At 42.1% G+C, this 20,042-nt stretch overlaps 1 protein-coding gene across 1 annotated transcript; it reads right to left on the bottom strand.

Moving 5' to 3' along the window:
• Positions 1-858: 858 nt before the first annotated feature.
• LOC310875066 (uncharacterized protein) lies at positions 859-13,531 on the bottom strand (the record flags this gene model as incomplete). The annotated part of the gene is made up of 8 exons (XM_083788111.1): positions 13,485-13,531; positions 5,964-6,124; positions 5,049-5,149; positions 4,764-4,906; positions 4,181-4,467; positions 1,814-1,914; positions 1,073-1,276; positions 859-907 (listed from the first exon to the last, which is right to left on the bottom strand). Exons 2-8 carry the CDS (start codon positions 6,051-6,053, stop codon positions 859-861), a joined length of 975 nt encoding a protein of 324 aa, XP_083644237.1. The 5' UTR covers positions 6,054-6,124; positions 13,485-13,531.
• Positions 13,532-20,042: the final 6,511 nt, after the last annotated feature.

Below are 20,042 nucleotides of genomic sequence, written 5' to 3'. Positions count from 1 at the left end.
TGGTTGTAGCTGTAGTTTCAGGGGTTGGGGTCAGGGCTGTAGCTGTAGTTTCAGGGGTTGGGGTCGGGGCTGTAGCTGTAGTTTCAGGGGTTGCGGTTGTAGGATAGGCTATTTGGTTGTATCTGTAGTTTCAGGGGTTGGGATTGTATGGGTCTGTGGTTGTAGCCGTAGTTTCAGGGGTTGTGGTTGAAGTTGTAGGGTCTGTGGTTGTAGCTGTAGTTTCAGGGGTTGGGGTCGGGGCTGTAGCTGTAGTTTCAGGGGTTGCGGTTGTAGGATATTTGGTTGTATCTGTAGTTTCAGGGGTTGGGGTTGTATGGGTCTGTGGTTGTAGCCGTAGTTTCAGGGGTTGTGGTTGAAGTTGTAGGGTCTGTGGTTGTATCTGTAGTTTCAGGGGTTGCGGTTGTAGTTGTAGTTTCAGGGATTGTGGTTGGAGTTGTAGTTTCAGGGGTGGTTGGAGTCGTAGGGTCTGTGGTTGTATCTGTAGTTTCAGGGGTTGCGGTTGTAGTTGTAGTTTCAGGGGTTGCGGTTGTAGTTGTAGTTTCAGGGATTGTGGTTGGAGTTGTAGTTTCAGGGGTGGTTGGAGTCGTAGGGTCTGTGGTTGTATCTGTAGTTTCAGGGGTTGCGGTTGGAGTCGTAGGGTCAGTGGTTGTAGTTTCAGGGGTTGGTGTTGTAGGGTCTGTGGTTGTGGTTGTAGTTTCAGGGGTTGGGGTTGTAGGGTCTGTGGTTGTAGTTTCAGGGGTTGGGGTTGTAGGGTCTGTGGTTGTGGTTGTAATTTCAGGGGTTGGGGTTGTAGGGTCTGTGGTTGTAGTTTCAGGGGTTGGGGTTGTAGGGTCAGTGGTTGTAGCTGTAGCTGTAGTTTCAGGGTTTGCGGTTGGGGTTGTAGAGTCTGGGTTTTGAGTTGTAGGGTCTAAGGAGACATGTTTTGGATTGGAGGAAGATGGGGTTGAGGGGGTTGAAGGGGTTGTGGTTGTAGAAAAGAAAAGACAAATGATACAGAGATTATAAATGTACACACTCAATATATTAAAACACAGACATACATATACATACATACATACATACACGTACATACATATATACACTACATAAATACTCTTTTGTCAATGTAGTTAATGTACAACATTTTCTCTTACATTTGTCAGTATATGTCTCATTAATCTTCAGCTGGGGGTATCTGTCGTAATTGACAAGGAATATACTTTTCACAATGACGCTGTTGATGAAGTTTGTGTCAAACATAACGGTGGCATTCGCTATGACACCAACTGATGCAGACCTGTGGATAATGGCAATATTAGAACAAGGGCAAAGCAAACAACATGGTGACTGAACTGTAACATATTTTCATCATGTACTAGTTTTCTTGATTATTCTTGATCGTGACATAAAAAAAAAGGTTTTGGAATTGTTCTTGTTTTTTTTAGGTTTTCTAATCTCAATTGCACCCAAAAAACATGAACTTTTAACATTCAGTAGATTTTCTGTGATCTGGGGTTTTCTGGCTCAAACAGGTGCTCTGATTTGCCGGCAGTAAGTGACATCACTTACTGCAAATCCCATATATGTCAATGGGATTTGCCAGCAGATGTCACTGTTTCACTGTGTTGCCTGTTTTCATTGTAGCTCAAAAGGCCCAAAAACCCCCAAAGAAAACTTCAGACCACAGAAAATCCACTGAATGTTCAAAGTTCAGGTTTTTTGGGTGTAATTGAGGTCATAAAGCCTAAAAGAAAAAGAAAAATAAATGAAAATGAATGTCATAAAACCTTTCAAAGTATTGGTATGGCGTGTTGAAGTTGAAGAAGAACAGTACCTGAAGGCCATGTATGCAACTCCACCATATGACTCAGAAGTTGGGCATACCGGCATCTCGTCACTCGGATTAATCGCCTCACAATCGTACACTCTGTCGAGCTGCAAAATGTAACACAATGTTTGAAAACGTATGCAGTATAAGTCTTAATCAGATTCCAATAGATGTGCGTAATATGACGTCTGCTGGTTGCTGATTTTCTGCCATGCATTTCTAAATGCATGGCAAAGTTGGACTAGTAGTGTTCCTCCCCGCCCCTTTTCCCTATGCAGAAGCAGACTTCAACATAACTATTATTGTTAACAAAGTCTTAAACTAGCAGTTGTAGACATGAAATTAATCCAGATTGAGCAACTGTGTGGCCTATTTTTCACCTAAAATGTATGTATAGATTGTTCACAGTCTAGACAAGATGGGTCGAGACTCCAGAGAGTGTCTATTTCCCCTCTCCGCCTGTCAGGACGGGTTATGTTAACTGCCTTTCTCGAACTCCACGATGAATGTAGCAAATAAGATATCACTATATTAGATAATAATTAGATTTCTTGTTGAACTCAGTTATGTGTAGCGCAGAATATCCATAGCACAATCATAGACTGTAAAAAATATGGACAAAGCGTTCCCCGGGTCTAACATGAACGTAAAATGAAGCCTGTAATGATATGCTAATTCCTGATGTAAGTCGCCATCTTTTGGTACCAGCTGGCCATTGGCTGGCTCCGTTTTGTACCAGCTGGTCATTGGCTGCCCAGACAACGAGGCGGGACTTCCCCCCTTCTTCTCCGTTGGTTTTTATTTTGACTCGAGTGGGAGGAGAAGACTCTTGAGTGGGAGGGGAATCCCGATCATAGACTGTAACGGTAGCCACGCCCCTCAGAACATACGCGACTTTATGGTCATTTTTTTAATTAATGGGACCATAATTTTCCAAAAAGAATATTATGACATTAGAAATGAGACTTTAAACTAGTGACTGGAAGAAGAAAGTATTCATGACCATGTTTATTAAGGTAATACAGTCTAGGTGAAGTTGGGCCAAAATACATGGGCCTCTATGGAGCTATGGGGCTTTTTGGGTCCAGTCCAGCGCCACAACAGGCCATTATATGAACTACCGATTTCAAATGAGGCTTCACGAAATATCTGGCTGACTGCCCCCCTGGAGCACAATACACAAAATATTGAAAAACACGCTGTGGACATGATCCCTTACGGGTCTCAAGCAGGGGGGCAGTCAGCCAGATATTTCGTGAAGCCTCATTTGAAATCGGTAGTTCATATAATGGCCTGTTGTGGCGCTGGACCGGACCCAAAAAGCCCCATAGCTCCATAGAGGCCCATGTATTTTGGCCCAACTTCACCTAGACTGTATTACCTTAATAAACATGGTCATGAATACTTTCTTCTTCCAGTCACTAGTTTAAAGTCTCATTTCTAATGTCATAATATTCTTTTTGGAAAATTATGGTCCCATTAATTAAGAAAATGACCATAAAGAAAAAAAAACATCGCGTATGTTCTGAGGGGCGTGGCTACCATTACAGTCTATGATCGGGATTCCCCTCCCACTCGAGTCAAAATAAAAACCAACGGAGAAGAAGGGGGGAAGTCCCGCCTCGTTGTCTGGGCAGCCAATGACCAGCTGGTATACAAAACGGAGCCAGCCAATGGCCAGCTGGTACCAAAGATGGCGACTTACATCAGGAATTAGCATATTATTACAGGCTTCATTTTACGTTCATGTTAGACCCGGGGAACGCTTTGTCCATATTTTTTACAGTCTATGGTCTCAAGCCATTTCATTCCAAGGACCCCCAAATTCACATGCATTTAGCCACAGACCCCCATCTGAAAATGTTTTGTTCCAGGTAGGTACCCCTTTACAAGATGTGTGTTGTAAAATGTTATTTTCTAAATGCTATTTTCAAATAGCCGATCGTATATAGGGTTAAAGCTGCACTATGTATAACTTTCCTATTCAAGCCGGGATTTGAACCTGGTTTTGTGTAGTTCATTGACTTCCTATTTAAGAGTGTATGGTATCATGGTTACTGTTAGGGACCTCACCAGTTAATTGACTTCCTATTTAAGAGTGTATGGTATCATGGTTACTGTTAGGGACCTCACCAGTTCATTGACTTCCTATTTAAGAGTGTATGGTATCATGGTTACTGTTAGGGACCTCACCAGTTCATTGACTTCCTATTTAAGAGTGTATGGTATCATGGTTACTGTTAGGGACCTCACCAGTTCATTGACTTCCTATTTAAGAGTGTATGGTATCATGGTTACTGTTAGGGACCTCACCAGTTCATTGACTTCCTATTTAAGAGTGTATGGTATCATGGTTACTGTTAGGGACCTCACCAGTTCATTGACTTCCTGGTACAGTTTCCCAAAGTCTGTTGAAGAGGAATCCAACAGGGAGCTGTTGTAGACCCTGTTTTCAATCTGCATGGGAATGTAGAAAGAAGTTGTGGGTGTGACGGTAGTTGTAGGACCTGTAGTTGTGACGGTAGGTGTAGGACTACAACCTGTAGTTGTAACACTACAACTACAACCTGTAGTTGTAGTCTGGTGGTAATCCGTAGTAGTTGTGACGGTAGTTGTAGGACCTTTTGTAGTCTGATGGTAATCCGTATGATGTGGTGGTGCTTTGAAAAGAAAAGAAAAATGATACAGAGATTATAATTATATGTACACACTCAATATATTAAAACACATACATACATACATACATACATACATACACACGCGCACACACACACACACACACACACACACACACACACACACACACACACACACACACACACACACACACACACACACACACACACACACACACACACACACACACACACACACACACACACACACATACTAGTATACATACGGTATACTATACATAAATATTCTTTTGTCAAGTTAATGTACAACATTTTCTTACATGTTTCAGTATATGTCTCATTCATCTTCAGCTGGGGGTATCTGTCGTAATTGTCAAGGAATATATACTTCACAATGACGCTGTTGATGAAGTTTGTGTCAAACATAACAGTGGCATTCGCTAGGACACCAACTGATGCAGACCTGTGGATAATGGAAATATTAGAACAAGGGCAAAGCAAACAACATGGTGACTGAACTGTAACATATTTTCATCATGTACTAGTTTTCTTGATTATTCTTAAAAGTATTGGTATGGTGTGTTGAAGTTGAAGAAGAACAGTACCTGAAGGTCATGTATGCAACTCCACGATATGACCTAGAAGTTGGGCATACCGGCATCTCGTCACTCGGATTAATCGCCTCACAACCGTACACTCTGTCAAGCTGCAAAATATAACACAATGTTTGAAAACATATACAGTATAAGTCTTAATCAGATTCCAACAGATGTGCGTAATATGACGTCTGCTGGTTGCTGATTTTATGGGCTAGTAGTGTTCCTCCCCGCCCCTTTTCACTATGCAGAAGCGGGATTTGAACCTGGTTTCGTGCGCAAGTGCTGACATTCTTACCATTGATCTAATAGAGCCTGTCTCAGGGAATAAGTTGAATATTGACCATGAGGTAAAAATTCATGTCAGATCCTGTGTCTATGTGACACATGACCTTTGACATGATCTAAACGTCTCAATAGAAGAGCAGGGAGACAAAACCTAAACATACCTTGGACAATATTACATTTAATTCATAAAACAAAGTAGAGTAAAGTAGTGCCGCTTTAAAGTGGTTGCTATTAACTAATCTTGCTGGGGACCCCCTGGAACCCTCTCAAGGACCCCTTGGGGACCCCACTTTGAGAACCACTGCCTTACTTAAGGGTTACAAATGGAGTTAACCAATTAAGCCCTGTTTTATATACTTTTCATACAACGGCCAATCTCACATGTCTGCCTTGATCTACTACTTTTGCTATTATGCTATTTTTATTTCTTGTGTTTTTGTGGTGGAAACTGTCCGAAATTATTGTATACCTTTGACAATAAATGTCCACCCATATCCCTAGTTTGGTTCCCAAAGCAGGTTGTAACCGGTAACACTCAGGAGTGTATGGTATCATGGTTACTGTTAGGGACCTCACCAGTTCATTGACTTCCTATTTAAGAGTGTATGGTATCATGGTTACTGTTAGGGACCTCACCAGTTCATTGACTTCCTGGTACAGTTTCCCAAAGTCTGTTGAAGAGGAATCCAACAGGGAGCTGTTGTAGACCCTGTTTTCAATCTGCATGGGGATGTAGAAATCTGAAATGTCTGCTATGTAACTCACTGGCAATTCTGGAAAACTGTAACACACCAACCCTGTGGAGGGGGGGGGAGGGATATAGAGAGATTGTGTTGGTTGAGTTGATTGATTAGTGTTTGTTTGATTGATTGATTGATTGATTATTAAAATAGGTTTGTGTACAACACCACTTATGCAAATCAGCCACTGACAGCTAAAAATAAAATACCTGTAATAACTAGTGTCAAACTTTATTTGCAAAGCACCCAATGCTTTGTATCCGCAATACATTGTGAGCTTGTCCCATTGTTGTATGACACCTCAAACTGAACCTATATTGACCGTATGCACACGGCTGCCATCTTGCCAGCAACGTGCTAACTAGGTGCAATTTCCCAAAGACATATAAAGCCTCTTCCGGCTCTGGGCTGTCTGTATCTCAACCGAAGGCAACATGGAGGCAACGGTAGGCGATGGCGATGCGTGATTGCATTGGCAAGCTTTCCCGAGGGTCCTTGCAAAGCATATAGCGGAAGCAAAACGGAAGAACGGTAGGCCAATCACGTTCAGGTTCAGGTTCATTTGTCATATATATTGTATAAAATACAATGAAATTATTTTTGCGCCGAGCACTCTCAGTCTTACAGACAGAAATACACCAGTGTATACAGGAAAAAAAAACTATAGTGCAAAAGAGAAGAAAGAAAAGAGAACTTCAATAAAGCAACCTCCGGCTGCCTCCTGCATTAGGCTACCAACAATAAACCCTATATCACAAGGGGAATAAAGGACTGCATTAGGCGAAAGAAAACAGCCTTTAGGACAGCTGGGGACACAGCAGCTATGAGGGCTGCGGAAAAGGACCTCAACCAACAGCTGAGAGAATCCAGGAGGCAGCATAAAGAGCGTGCAGAGCAGCAACTAGCTAACTCCAACATCAAGAGACTATGGGACAAACATGGAACCCACTAAGAAGCCCATGGCTGCCCAGAATGAGAGCACAAGGGCAAATGAGCTTAATGAGTTCTTCATGCGGTTTGAGACTCATGATACTGTCAGAGAATGCTGGGATGTATTAAATGCTCTACCATATAATGATGTCGGGATAACAATAGACCCAGGTTCTGTAACTAAGGTGTTTAAATCTATGCAGACCAACAAGGCAACAGGCCCGGATGGAATGTGTGCTTTTTTATTAAGAACATGTGCGGAGGAATTAACTCCTGCATGGCAGCGTCTATTTCAGTTATCCTTGGACACCCATACTGTGCCAGAAATCTGGAAAAAATCTATTATAGACCCAATCCCAAAGAAGTCCTGTCCACGGGAGAACAATGGCTATCGGCCAGTAGCATTAACTGGTCAAATCCCTGGAGAGAATCCTAACTGAGGAAACGGAGCGATCACTAGATCCACATCAATTTGCATTATGCAAGGAATCTGGGAACTAGCGATGCGAATAAAAGAGAATGCATAACTGAGCCACACTGTCTTGGTTCCTTAATAGTCGTTTGTGTGGCTGAGCATCCCCTCCTTAGGAAAGCATCCAGAAGAAGCACACACCTACTCATGTCAGATATATTTGTCAACGAATCAATATGAATATTTCTGTGTATATATATATTTTTTTTAATAATCGTTTAATTGAATAGTCTGATTAACAAGTAAACCCCACTGGCCTGGGCCGTGGCTCAGCGGTCCAGGCACCTTGGCTGGTAATCCAGTCTGGCAGTGTGCCGCGGGTTCGATTCCTGATCCCAACGGCCTTTACGTCTGCATGTCACCCCCTATCTCTCTCCCCATTTCCTGCCAGCCTACTCTCTATTCTTGTGGCGAAAGCCAACCCCCCCCCCCCCCCCCCCCCCCCCCCCCCCCAGAGTCCCCCTGAACCCTTCAACCCTACTTGGTCAGTCGGCTCCTTTATTCCCTCTACACCAAATGTCTTTGGCATCTACAAGCTCACAATGCGTCACGTTGCGTTACTACTATTAATCCAGAGCGAATTACAGTAAGCATTGCTTACAGGTTTAGAACAACACAATATATCAAAGTATATAAATAGTCATCAAGAATCATAAGCAAGCTAAGAACCTATAGCGTCAAGAACTTTACAGTAGAATATCTGTAAAGTGAAGTACAGCTAGACTTTGTTCACTGAATTTGCTGAATTCAAGTCAAATAATGGTGGAGCACACACTAATAGCAGAAATAGCTACAAATACAATTGTGGTGGTGTCTGTTTGCTAGGATTGCGTTTACGAGCATTCCACTTAATTGCCTCCCAATTTGCCCCAGGCTATAGTACTCTGCCTTGGGTCTAGGGCGGCTTATTATATGATAATAAGCCGCCCTGTCTTCACATATTGTACATGTAGGCCTACAGTAAATATTAAACAGGCACATTTTCTTTTTAATTCCTATTTTAATCTTTAGCTTATAATATATTTTAAATATAGTTTTTTGCTTAAAAAGGTATGCTATTGACACACCGTATTTCTATTTACTATATTCCACTGTGCTAAGTTTGATTTGATGACTTTGATTTGATGATTCAGGACTCTTGAAAGAGATCCTTGATTCACATATTTATGGTCGACTCAAAGTGATGTGCCGTCGTTGCAGAGGACCCCCCCCCCCCCCACTAAGGGGTGGATGGGCCTGTCGGAATGGCGGTATGTCGAAATGGCGGTATGTCGAAATGGCAGTATGTCGAAATGGCGTTATGTCGGAATGGGGGTATGTCGAAATGGCGTTATGTCGGAATGGGGGTATGTCGAAATGCCGGCATGTAACCCAATTTATCATTGTTGCTTTGAACCTATATTAAGTATGTGCGTCTCCAACTGCTGTCTATATGTATTTATTTTCAGGAGTATTAGCTTACTTTATCTGTTCAAACAAACCATCCAATGCCAGAAACCCTGTTACAAAACAAATAAGAATTTGCACCATTGTCTTACCTGAAAGAAACGAAAGCAATAAGCATGTGAGCCTGCACGTCTGTTGCAGTGACGGTGCCATGTTGATGAGGTGTGCAGAATCACACTGGGCTAAATACAGCTCCTTGACAGATGTAGGCCTATATATGTGATGTTATTGGACTAGTTTATCCTTGAGGTAATCGCATAGCGTTCCATCTCAAGGGTTTTATGCATGGCACCATGGGCAGGTCTATATAATAAATCACACCTCTGTTTTATTAACTTGTGATTCACGGATTAGAAAGGCATATTTGATTAATGTGCAGCCTACTGTATTTACTTTGGTTTTAAAAGTTTGTGAGTAAATGTCAATGCATCTGTAATAAAAGTCAAATCAGGAGTATTTACTCAACTCATGTGTAAACATTGACCGATAATGATACTTTATTTAATTTGTACACAAAACAAACGTTTACTGTGTAAACGAGTTTCGGAGACTATCTGTGTGTCCCTTTTGTGCCCATATATGAAGGTCACTGATGTCATTAGTGTATGCCCATTTTGAAGTTTGAAGTCGGCACTACAGGGCCAGGCCCTACAGGAGCCCTCAGACAATGCAAGCACCTCATGGTACCACATAATATTAATCACCTTTAACCCTGTAAAACCCGGATTAATTTATACTTGCAAAAAAGAGATTTCAACCTTACTACGTTTTACTACTAGGACTTATCAGAGGAAATTATGTAAAAAAAAATCATTGTTTTGTTTTGGCAAAGTTTATGCACATTTATAATAATTATTAAAATAATAATAATAAATTAATAATTTACATCTGGGGGATATCTTTCACAATAATAAATAAAACATGTTCTAGACATTCTAATGATCACAAAAAAAACATATATTACAGTTATTTTACTTACGTTTATCAGGGTTAAAGGTCAAAGGTCATAGGTTCAAAATTGTTCAAAAACGTCCAGAGATTTTTAATTTGTGTGAATTTCAGCCTCTGTGGGGGGTATTTATATGCAAATATCATGACCAATGGCATTGCAATGAACATCAATGATGACGTTTAGGTGGAAAAAGAACATATATATATTAAATAATAAAAATATGTTGTATTATTGCAACGCTGGGTGTTACAGGGTTAAAACGAATACTGGAGTTGTCTTCACTTTCTGACATGGCGGGGTGAGTTGTCTGTACTTTCCGCTGGGGCAAGTTGGGCGAGTTGGTAAAGGGAAAGGACGGACAGCTCACCCCGAAAGTCCGGACAACTCACCCCGGTGAGTTGTCTTCACTTTCCGACATTGCGGGGTGAGTTGTCTGTACTTTCCGTGGCACCCATTACAGTAATTCAATTTCGGATCTAACTATCGGATCCTACAGACATGCGCAGTCACACGCTAATTATTTATTTATTTATTTTACAGTAAAATCCGTTGAAACACTGTTGTAAGTAAGGAGTAGAGCGTCTCTCTCTCATTCTCTCAATGCAGCATTGAGGGGGATGTGGGGGGATCGTTTGGGGATAATGTTTGCGCTTCAAAGGCAGAGTCTCAGAGCTGTACAAAGTTGCTAATTAGACTGCACTCCCAACGAACACAGTTCTAATAGGCCTACTTATTGACTGAATACATCTGAATAGCAAAGCTATTGACACCCGAAAGTAGACATCTCACCCTGGGCGACATGACCGGTGACTTCGCACTTCTGACTCCGAGTTGAAAAAGGGGTGAGTTATCCAGTTACCGTATCAAAGTCGTGTAGCGAATCTTGAAGAACAGGCCCATTGCAAGTTGCTGTATAGTGTAGTGTCAACCCTAAACCATTCCAACCTATCAAAATGAGCGGGGGTGAGTGGTTTCTGGCCTGGGAGTTATTAGCCTCGGTCCCAGGCTTACTTATCTGCGAAAAGAAAAAAAAGCCTGGTCACAACCTAAGGCAGAGAAGCTATTGGTGGTTGTATCCTCCGGAACAGCCGTCAAATGTATTTCCCCCGGATACGATATTTTCCTGACCAATCACAACACTTGGCGGAGAATGTAAACTGATTTGTAAAGCATCAACGATTTCACTTCCGCTAAAATCCTGCAACTTCCGCTGATAGTCTTTTCAGCTTAGGGAGTTATACTGTAGGTCAAGTATAGTAGTCTTGTTTTAACGGTAACAAGACAACTCACCCTTTTTGCACCTCCAAGTGAGTTATCCGGACATCTCACCCCGAAAGTCCGGACAACTCACCAGACATCTCACCCCGGTGAGATGTCTTCACTTTCGGGGGTGAGCTATCTTCACTTTCGGGCACTTTCGGGGTGAGTTGTCTTCACTTTCGGGGTGAGTTGTCTGACTGAATATGTATCCACTCTTTTATATACTTTACTGAATACTTAACTTAATATAATCTAGATTAATTCAACCTTATCTTCCTGAATTACGGCATAGATCCACTGAAAATACAACATAAACATTTGATATTATAGCTGTATTGTGTGTTTGATAGCCACAATAATATAGCTTCATACAAACCTAAATTAATGTTTCATTGACACATATTGTGCAAATCTTAACAACTCTAAAGTATATTGTCAAAGATGACACATCTCTGAGTGCCAAATTCCCAGAAGCACAACGATTTCTACTATCTTTCCACTAAATAGATGTACAAAACGTGTGAGAGAAAAGTATATTTTTGCCCATCAGCAACGATATTGTAGCCACATGATCTGATCCTTACCTCATGCACGCACGCGTGCTTACACACATGCAAACGCATGCATGCGCACTCATGCAGCCCAAGCACGCACACACACGCACAATCGCACATGCATGCCCATTGCCCACACGTGCGCACATTCTTTTTTGCATTGCTGTATTACAATTTACAATTACAATTTACAATTTACAATTTAGGCATTTAGCAGACGCTCTTAATCCAGAGCGACTTACATTTAAGCAAGAACAAAAGCATGAGAATACATCACATAAAAGTATTAAGTATTAAACTTTTGACATAATAGATTTTCCAGAAATGTTCCCCAAATTATTAATAATAGCGAAAATACTGTAGCTGTGTGTAGCAGATCTGAAAGTCTGAAAATCTTTTTAGACCAGGAAAATTAACCAATGTCTATTTCCGTGTACACACCCCACCCCACACGCACACACAGACGTCAGGTGTGTTGTGAAAGCATACCTGAAGAGTCACCTTCCAAGAAATGCGGGTGAAAACATGTTTTCTGCAGTGGTGTGTGTGTGTGTGTGTGTGTGTGTGTGTGGGGGGGGGGGGGGGGGGGGGGGGGGGGGGGGGGGTCAGTGTTTGTATTTCCATGATGGTGGAGTCATTCAAGGTCATTGGAGGACTTTCTTCAATTGAAGAATTGGAGCTTGTTTTCACACAAGCAGTGTCTGATAACAGTGTGTGTGTGTGTGTGTGTGTGTGTGTGTGTGTGTGTGTGTGTGTGTGTGTGTGTGTGTGTGTGTGTGTGTGTGTGTGTGTGTGTGTGTGTGTGTGTGTGTGTGTGTGTGTGTGTGTGTGAACGTGATAACATCTCCTGGTGTGCATGCGTCACATGGAATGACCACTGCTGGGAAATACTAGGCCTAGATTCGCTAGTAGATAAGAGGTTCAAAATGTTACTTATAAAAGCATTCACATCAAAATATACTTAAAATACCTCAAAAGTAAAAGCACCTTATGCATCAAACAAATCTTACAAAAGAAATTGCAAGATGTGCACACACATGGACCGTGACACACACACACACACACACACACACACACACACACACACACACACACACACACACACACACATGGACCGTGCCATTTGTACACTGAAATGAATTGGTTATTTGCAAGACGTATAGGCCTACGTTCACTGTAGTAATTTTAGAAATGTAAACCATTTACACAAATCAATGATTGATGGCATTGATAGACATATAGTCTAATATCTAAGGCTCTGGACAGTACTGGTATAATATGTTCACGCACGCACTCACGCAAGCACACACGCACACATCCATGATCCATCTCTGGCATGCTCTCACTGGAGCTGATCTGCTTGGCTTCGTGCTGTGCTGCGCACACACACACACACACGCGTGCGTGCGTGTGCGTGTGCGATTGTTATAATTTAAAGTGGTTCCTCAGGCTGCATTGGATGCTCCAAGTCCTGGCCTGTAGGTCAGGTGTAGCCTCGATACCCAGGCTTTCATTTCGTCTGCGCGAAAGATGAAAGCCTGGAAAAAGCCGTGGGCTGAACCAGTCTAAAAGTGGGAGTCAACCCTTCCGGGTGGGCGTCGCTCTAAATGATGTGACGTAGCGCTGCACTAGGGGGGAGAGGAGGGGCCGGGGGTGACGGACAGATCGATGAGATCCAATCAGGGTGCGCGCTTTTCTGAGGCGCGACCCTCCCATCTAGGCCAGAAATGTCTCTGCTTAGGTCAGGCTAGGTCAGGTGTAGCTAATCAGTGCTGACTGAGTGTAAAGCTGGTACACACTGACCTCAGTAATGGCTGCACCCAGGACACCCCTCTGTGGATTCACCCAGGACACCCCTCTGTGGATTCACCCAGGACACCCCTCTGTGGATTCACCCAGGACACCCCTCTGTGGATTCACCCAGGACACCCCTCTGTGGATTCACCCAGGACACCCCTCTGTGGATTCACCCAGGACACCCCTCTGTGGATTCACCCAGGACACCCCTCTGTGGATTCACCCAGGACACCCCTCTGTGGATTCACCCAGGACACCCCTCTGTGGATTCACCCAGGACACCCCTCTGTGGATTCACCCAGGACACCCCTCTGTGGATTCACGCAGGGATATGGGACCAAAATCCACTTTGGTCTGGTTAGAACAAAATAAAGAAAAAAATAAACATATGAAGCCTGATGTATGTTATTACAATACATGTATTAAGGATGTCAAACTCAAATACACGGTGGGCCAAAATAAAGAAGTTGGTAGAAGTCAAGGGCCGGACTGTGTTTCAACACACGGGCACCGCGGTCAGGAGGACGTCCCAGGCAAATAGCAAAAAAGTTAATGCATTTCAAACTGAAAATGCATCATTATTAAGCTCAGTTTCCTGTTCTATGATCCTCACAAAGCAGGACTTGTAGTATTATGGTGGTCCGTGCAATATACCAGAGGGCCAGTTCTAATACTAATTAAATATCATCCCGCGGGCCAAAGATAATTCATTCACGGGCCTGATTTGGCCCCCGGGCCTTGAGTTTGACATATATAATGTATAGGCCTACAGTACACGTTTTAGGCCCTATTTGAACTGCCCACACATAGGACTGTGACTTCATTTATTGATATGACAACATCATAGATGATTAACCATGGTTAAAAAGGACCAAATGCCCATCCCTAATGCACTTGCCAGCATGCCATTCTGAAGCGTAGAACATGTTCTGCTCCATGCAGCCACTTGCATAATAAAGTGTTATTCTATCCTATAAGTAGGCTTTAAAGTGTTATTTGAGCAGTTCATTTTCAGTCCTGAAGGTGTCAGTGTACGTCTCTTTGAGGAACTCGAGGAAGTTGTTGATGACTTCTGATGGAAAGATGACAGGTTATACAACTTTTCCCACATGTGTGTCTGTCTGCAGACAAACATGTTGGATAACATGTCAAATAATAACATAGGCTATAGGCTATTGTAGCATGTTGGGTAACAAACACCTTTGGGAATACCACTCATTTTCAACATTGAACAATATGTCATTGTAAAGTTGCCCGAACGGCCAAGGCTCCAAGAATCGACAGTCCAAGAATGTAGATCTTTTTGGTATTTTATTTACCTCAAAACACAAAGTGACCGACCCATGCTGGATTTGACTGTGCAGGCAAAAATAATACTTCCCGAAATAAGACTGACAATACACTTTCAAATAACCGAAAGTAAGAAAACACTTGACCACTCAGCTAAGGAAAAACAACAAACCAAGAACTTAAGAAACTGAAAACAGGCTATGCCTTCCTGGCCCTGCCAGCTCTCCCCTGGAGTTGTCTCCTTTGTTGTTAGTCTCAAGCTAAACTGATTCCCCTCCCAAACATTTCCACAAGCCTCCCTTATATACCAGGTGAGACCCCACCCACAATGATTAGTAATTGGACCAATCTACTCAAACAAGGTAAACAATGACCCATGAGTTAGACCAACTATACAATTACACATTTAGAGTCTGAATGTTTTCCAAGGCATCACATCAAACACAAAACAATTATGATAGCATTAGGCAACCCAGATAAGTAGTACAGTATATGATGCTACACATAGCCACACCTCCAAGGAGCTTGATGACAGTCAATTAATGGGAGCAGCTGTGCAGTGTGCGTTTGTAATGTTCAATTTCACATTGTGGAGTCTTCTAGTGTCTATAGGGAACGGGTTGCCCCGTGACAGTCATTAATATAACTTAAAGAGTTTTTGTGTGGAAATAATACAAATGTCCCCCTTTTGTTTCAGCCTATAACTGGAGGTCTAGAACTTGGGTGTGTGATCAGTGACATCACCTCGATGTAGGCCTACTCTTTGGCAGTGACTCTTTTGGAAGCGTACCATTGCGGAATCCGAGCCAATTCTGAGCCTGGTTGTTAGTAAACTAAACATGAGGTGACTCTGTACTTGGTGTGCTCTTTTTTCCCTCTACACAAATTCAATTATTTTGACTCCTGGGTCCGTGAGGCTACAGTAAGTGACGTTTGATGTAGGCAGTGGCGGGCACAGATAGACACTAGGGGGTGCCTATCTGCCTGCCCTTTTAAAAATGTGCTAAAAAAAAAAAGAAAATAATTTGTAGTGTGGACCATGGTGACATTGATCAAATCTTGATAAAAAACGCGCTTCTACTATATTATTTAGGCCCCCACAATCTAAAGCTATGTTTCTATGTCAGTGGTTCTTCGATAAAAAAAGAAATAGCAGACCTACAAGCTCGTAGCGCGCCACTCGGTGGCGCGCTATGAGCTTGTAGATCTGCTATTTTTCAATAGCTAAAGCACCAAAATGGGTTCCCGCCCCAAAATGTGCTGCACAAGGTGCCCTTTTTTTCACTTGAGCACCTGCCCCTCTAAATGTCTGTGCACGCCACTGGATGTAGGAATACGAGACAAGGTGAAGAATGAAGTGCCGAGTCAGCCAGCAGGTTAAATTCCCAACTGTTCCCTGAACTGCTTGCTCATTACTAATACATATGTCCTGGTGTCGGGGAGGACAGCTCATTACTATACATACCTATGTCCTGGTGCTGGGGAGGACAGTTCATTACTAATACTGTACATACCCGTATGTCCTGGTGCTGGGGAGGGCAGCTCATTACTAATGCATACCTGTATGTCCTGGTGCTGGGGAGGACACTCAGGACAGCAGTCATTATTAATACATACCTGTATGTATGTCCTGGTGCTGGGGAGGACAGCTCATTACTAATGCATACCTGTATGTCCTGGTGCTGGGGAGTAATATTAGTGCATACACCGAGCCGTCCACAATCACAACAAAACTGTCCCACACAGCTGATTTTCCTTTTGGGGTTTGCTCGCTATGTTTGTATTTTGCGTTTCACCTTGCTCATGATTGCATGAACATAGCTGGTGTGATTATGTGTGTGTGTGTGTGTGTGTGTGTGTGTGTGTGTGTGTGTGTGTGTGTGTGTGTGTGTGTGTGTGTGTGTGTGTGTGTGTGTGTGTGTGTGTGTGTGTGTAGAACACATCATTTATACTGTAGTCATTTTAGAAAAGTAAACAATCTACACAAAACATCAATGATAGATGGTAGACAGTTCTAGAGCAAGTATACTGGCATATGCATAACACACACACACACACACACACACACACACACACACACACACACACACACACACACACACACACACACACACACACACACAAACACAGCACGTTCTGGATTAAAGCCAAGCAGGTCAGCTCCAGGTAGTGAGAGCACAGAGTTGGATCTGTGTGTGTGTGTGTGTGTGTGTGTGTGTGTGTGTGTGTGTGTGTGTGTGTGTGTGTGTGTGTGTGTGTGTGTGTGTGTGTGTGTGTGTGTGTGTGTGTGTGTGTGTGTGTGTGTGTGTGTGTGTGTGTGTGTGTGTGTGTGTGTGTGTGTGTGTGTGTGTGTTATTACCGGATACAGTAGGCCAGATACACCACAGCAGATCACTGAGCAGTAAATTAGCCTGGGCATCATTCCATTTCGGGGTTATGAACCGGTCGGGAGCGGATGATCTGATATGTAGTATTTTTTGTAGTAATCAATCTTCCGGAACTTCCTTTTCCCTCAAGGAATACAAAGACTGTTAACTGTGAGTGGACGACCCAATTAAGCATTACACTTGTTTACAAGAGGGTCCACCTTGTTCAATTCATCAAAACATTTAGAGACGTACGAATGCCATTAGAGGTCATCTAAGGTCATCAACACACACAAGCGTGTAGTGTGCAGCTGATATGGTCAAGAGCACGGTAAATGGATGGCAGTGTGATTAAAGGGGTTCAGGGGGTTGTGGACTCACATACTTTGGCTTAGGTGTCGAGGCGTGAGCTTGGAACCTGTAGAGAAGAAGCTTGGAACCTGTAGAGAAGAAGCTTGGAACCTGCAGAGAAGATAGAGGTAGAAGAGAAGAGGGAGCTAGGGTTACTGAAAACTATGCACACCGCCATTTGCGTTTAAATACCCCAGTGGTATTGGGGCATGGTAGGAGTGGTCAGCCTGGTTGAAGGTTGGTGAGTTGTGTTTGGTTGTCTTCTCCATTTAATTAAAATCCCCTTATTAAAAAATGTTTTTGTTGACTGAGAAATTATTAGGATAGTTTGTTTGACGGTATAGTCCTTTTTTTATTTCACCATTGTTTTATTTAGCTATAAATTATATCAACTGCTTTAATTTCAAAGAACAGTAACTAACTGTTGACTTTGATATTCACATTCATATTGAAGTTTCTCTTTTACACATTTGTATTTTTTACTTTCAAACAAACCTAATTGTTGAAATTGTCTGTCCTTTTTATACCAGTGAACCCATGATTTGCCATCAAGCATATATTTTTCAAATAAACCATACGTTGCATTACATACACATGTCCGAAGGGCACCCTTTTCTAGTTATATTATATTACATAGCAGTTCAGTTCTAGCAGTTACCCTGTCATGTGTTCTCCTAGTTCTGGTGGTCCATAGCCAATATGCTTCTATGATTCTGCCCTGCATTGGCTATGGACCAGAGCTAGTGTTCTCCTAGCTACCGTGTCTCTATACCACCAAAAGAATTGCTGCGCACGTTTCTCATGAGTTCTGTCTGTAGACCGAGGCAGCCTGACCCGTGAGACACTCTGTTAACGAGGCCTAATCCTTCTGTAAGCCTCGGCGGGAGTGGGAGCTCCCTGAACGTGAGCTGTTGTAGTACCCTATAGGGCAACTGAGTTCAGCTCGCTCATTCTACCGTCCGCCCATCACTGACGCATCAGACACATCACATCTGTGATCTCTGTGATCACAGATGCATTGTCTGTTGTCTGCTGTTGTCACAACGATAGGCTGCAGTTTGGGGCCTCTTGTCCAGAACAGAAGGAGGCAGGTTCCTATAAGCTCTGCTTTGATAAGATTATAGGCAGCATACATCACAAAGAGGATTGGAGAGAAACGTGCAGCCAAAGCTTTGCTAATAGACTCTTAGTGGAATACTTCCTCTAGGTTTTTTTAGGTTTATTTTAGGTTTATTTATTTAGCACATAGTATAAAAAATAGACAATACATATCGAAGAACAAAAATACAATGCAAGGAAAGGAAGAAGCCAGCTAGCTTTATTTGGAATCCTTTCCTGTATGGAAGAGGTCATTGATTAAACAGATTAAAAAAAAAATACAATGCAAGGAAAGGAAGAAGCCAGCTAGCTTATTTGGAAATTGGAATCCTTTCCTGTAGGGAAGAGGTCATTGATTAAACAGATTAAAAGTTCATTAAAGCGCAAATAACATGCATTTTAAAACTGCTTTTAATATTAAATAATCATATTGTCTATGTCCCTCAAAGTTATTTCTAATGGTTTGAGCCTCAATCACCACTCTGATATAACCAGGCCTTGTCATTTCTTTCTGGACTTTGAAAGCAGTTTTAGCTGCAGTACCACACTGTCCTGAGGTGGAGAGGGTGCTGATATGCAGATTATTTAATATTTGAGTCATTATAATACTAATGCTAGATAAAACCAGGCTTGTTTCCATTCCATGCCAGCTTGGAAAATCAACAATGGTGGACATTGTAAACAAAGTGGAAATGCAAATTTAGAACTGAAGACTGAAGAAATTGAGGAATTATACAAAGTAGGGTGACATTGATGACATCACGATGAGGCCAAAATCAGTCGAGCTGTTCCTGAGAGCAATTTCCATTAAAACACCTATATGACATGAAGGCCTGATTGTTCAAAATTGGTTATTTGTGGGGATAGAAAACACACATGGGAGCTCCAAAAACACAAAAGAAATTGAAAAAGTAGAATTTTATGTTATAGGTCCTTTAAGAACAATACAAAAGTCTACAAGTTGGCAAAGGGTCTATGAAACTAGTCTCTATGAAACTGGTGCATAGCTACACATTCTCACTGTACAGTGTACACTAGTACTTCACTGCAATGGACCACAATGGAAACAAGCCAATACTTGTAGGACCCAGTAAGTAATTAATCGTTTCAAAATATTCAGCAAATGGGAATTTATATCCACTGCAGACCGGTCCAAAAGTTAAAAAAAAAAACACTCTTGTATGAAGTAGGCCAATAATTTACAAAAAATAAATATGGAGATGCAAGTTTTCTGCCCCACAACAACCATTTGTGGTGTGAAAGATTGTCAAAACATCATAACCCATATTTTTATTACATAAAAATATTTCTCATCAAAATATATTGAAGTAGGCCTACAGCAATTGAGCAATGGCAACTTGAGGTACCTTTCTTTAATATTTCATCATGACATTTCACAACAAATCAGCCTATCCTCCTATCATAGGGGGGAATCTGTGAAAAACGTGGGTATCATTTT

Source organism: Protomyctophum parallelum, assembly GCF_964188405.1.
Source record: "Protomyctophum parallelum genome assembly, chromosome: 1".
Lineage (NCBI taxonomy): Eukaryota > Metazoa > Chordata > Actinopteri > Myctophiformes > Myctophidae > Protomyctophum > Protomyctophum parallelum.
This window is presented reverse-complemented; position numbering and strand designations above follow the sequence as displayed.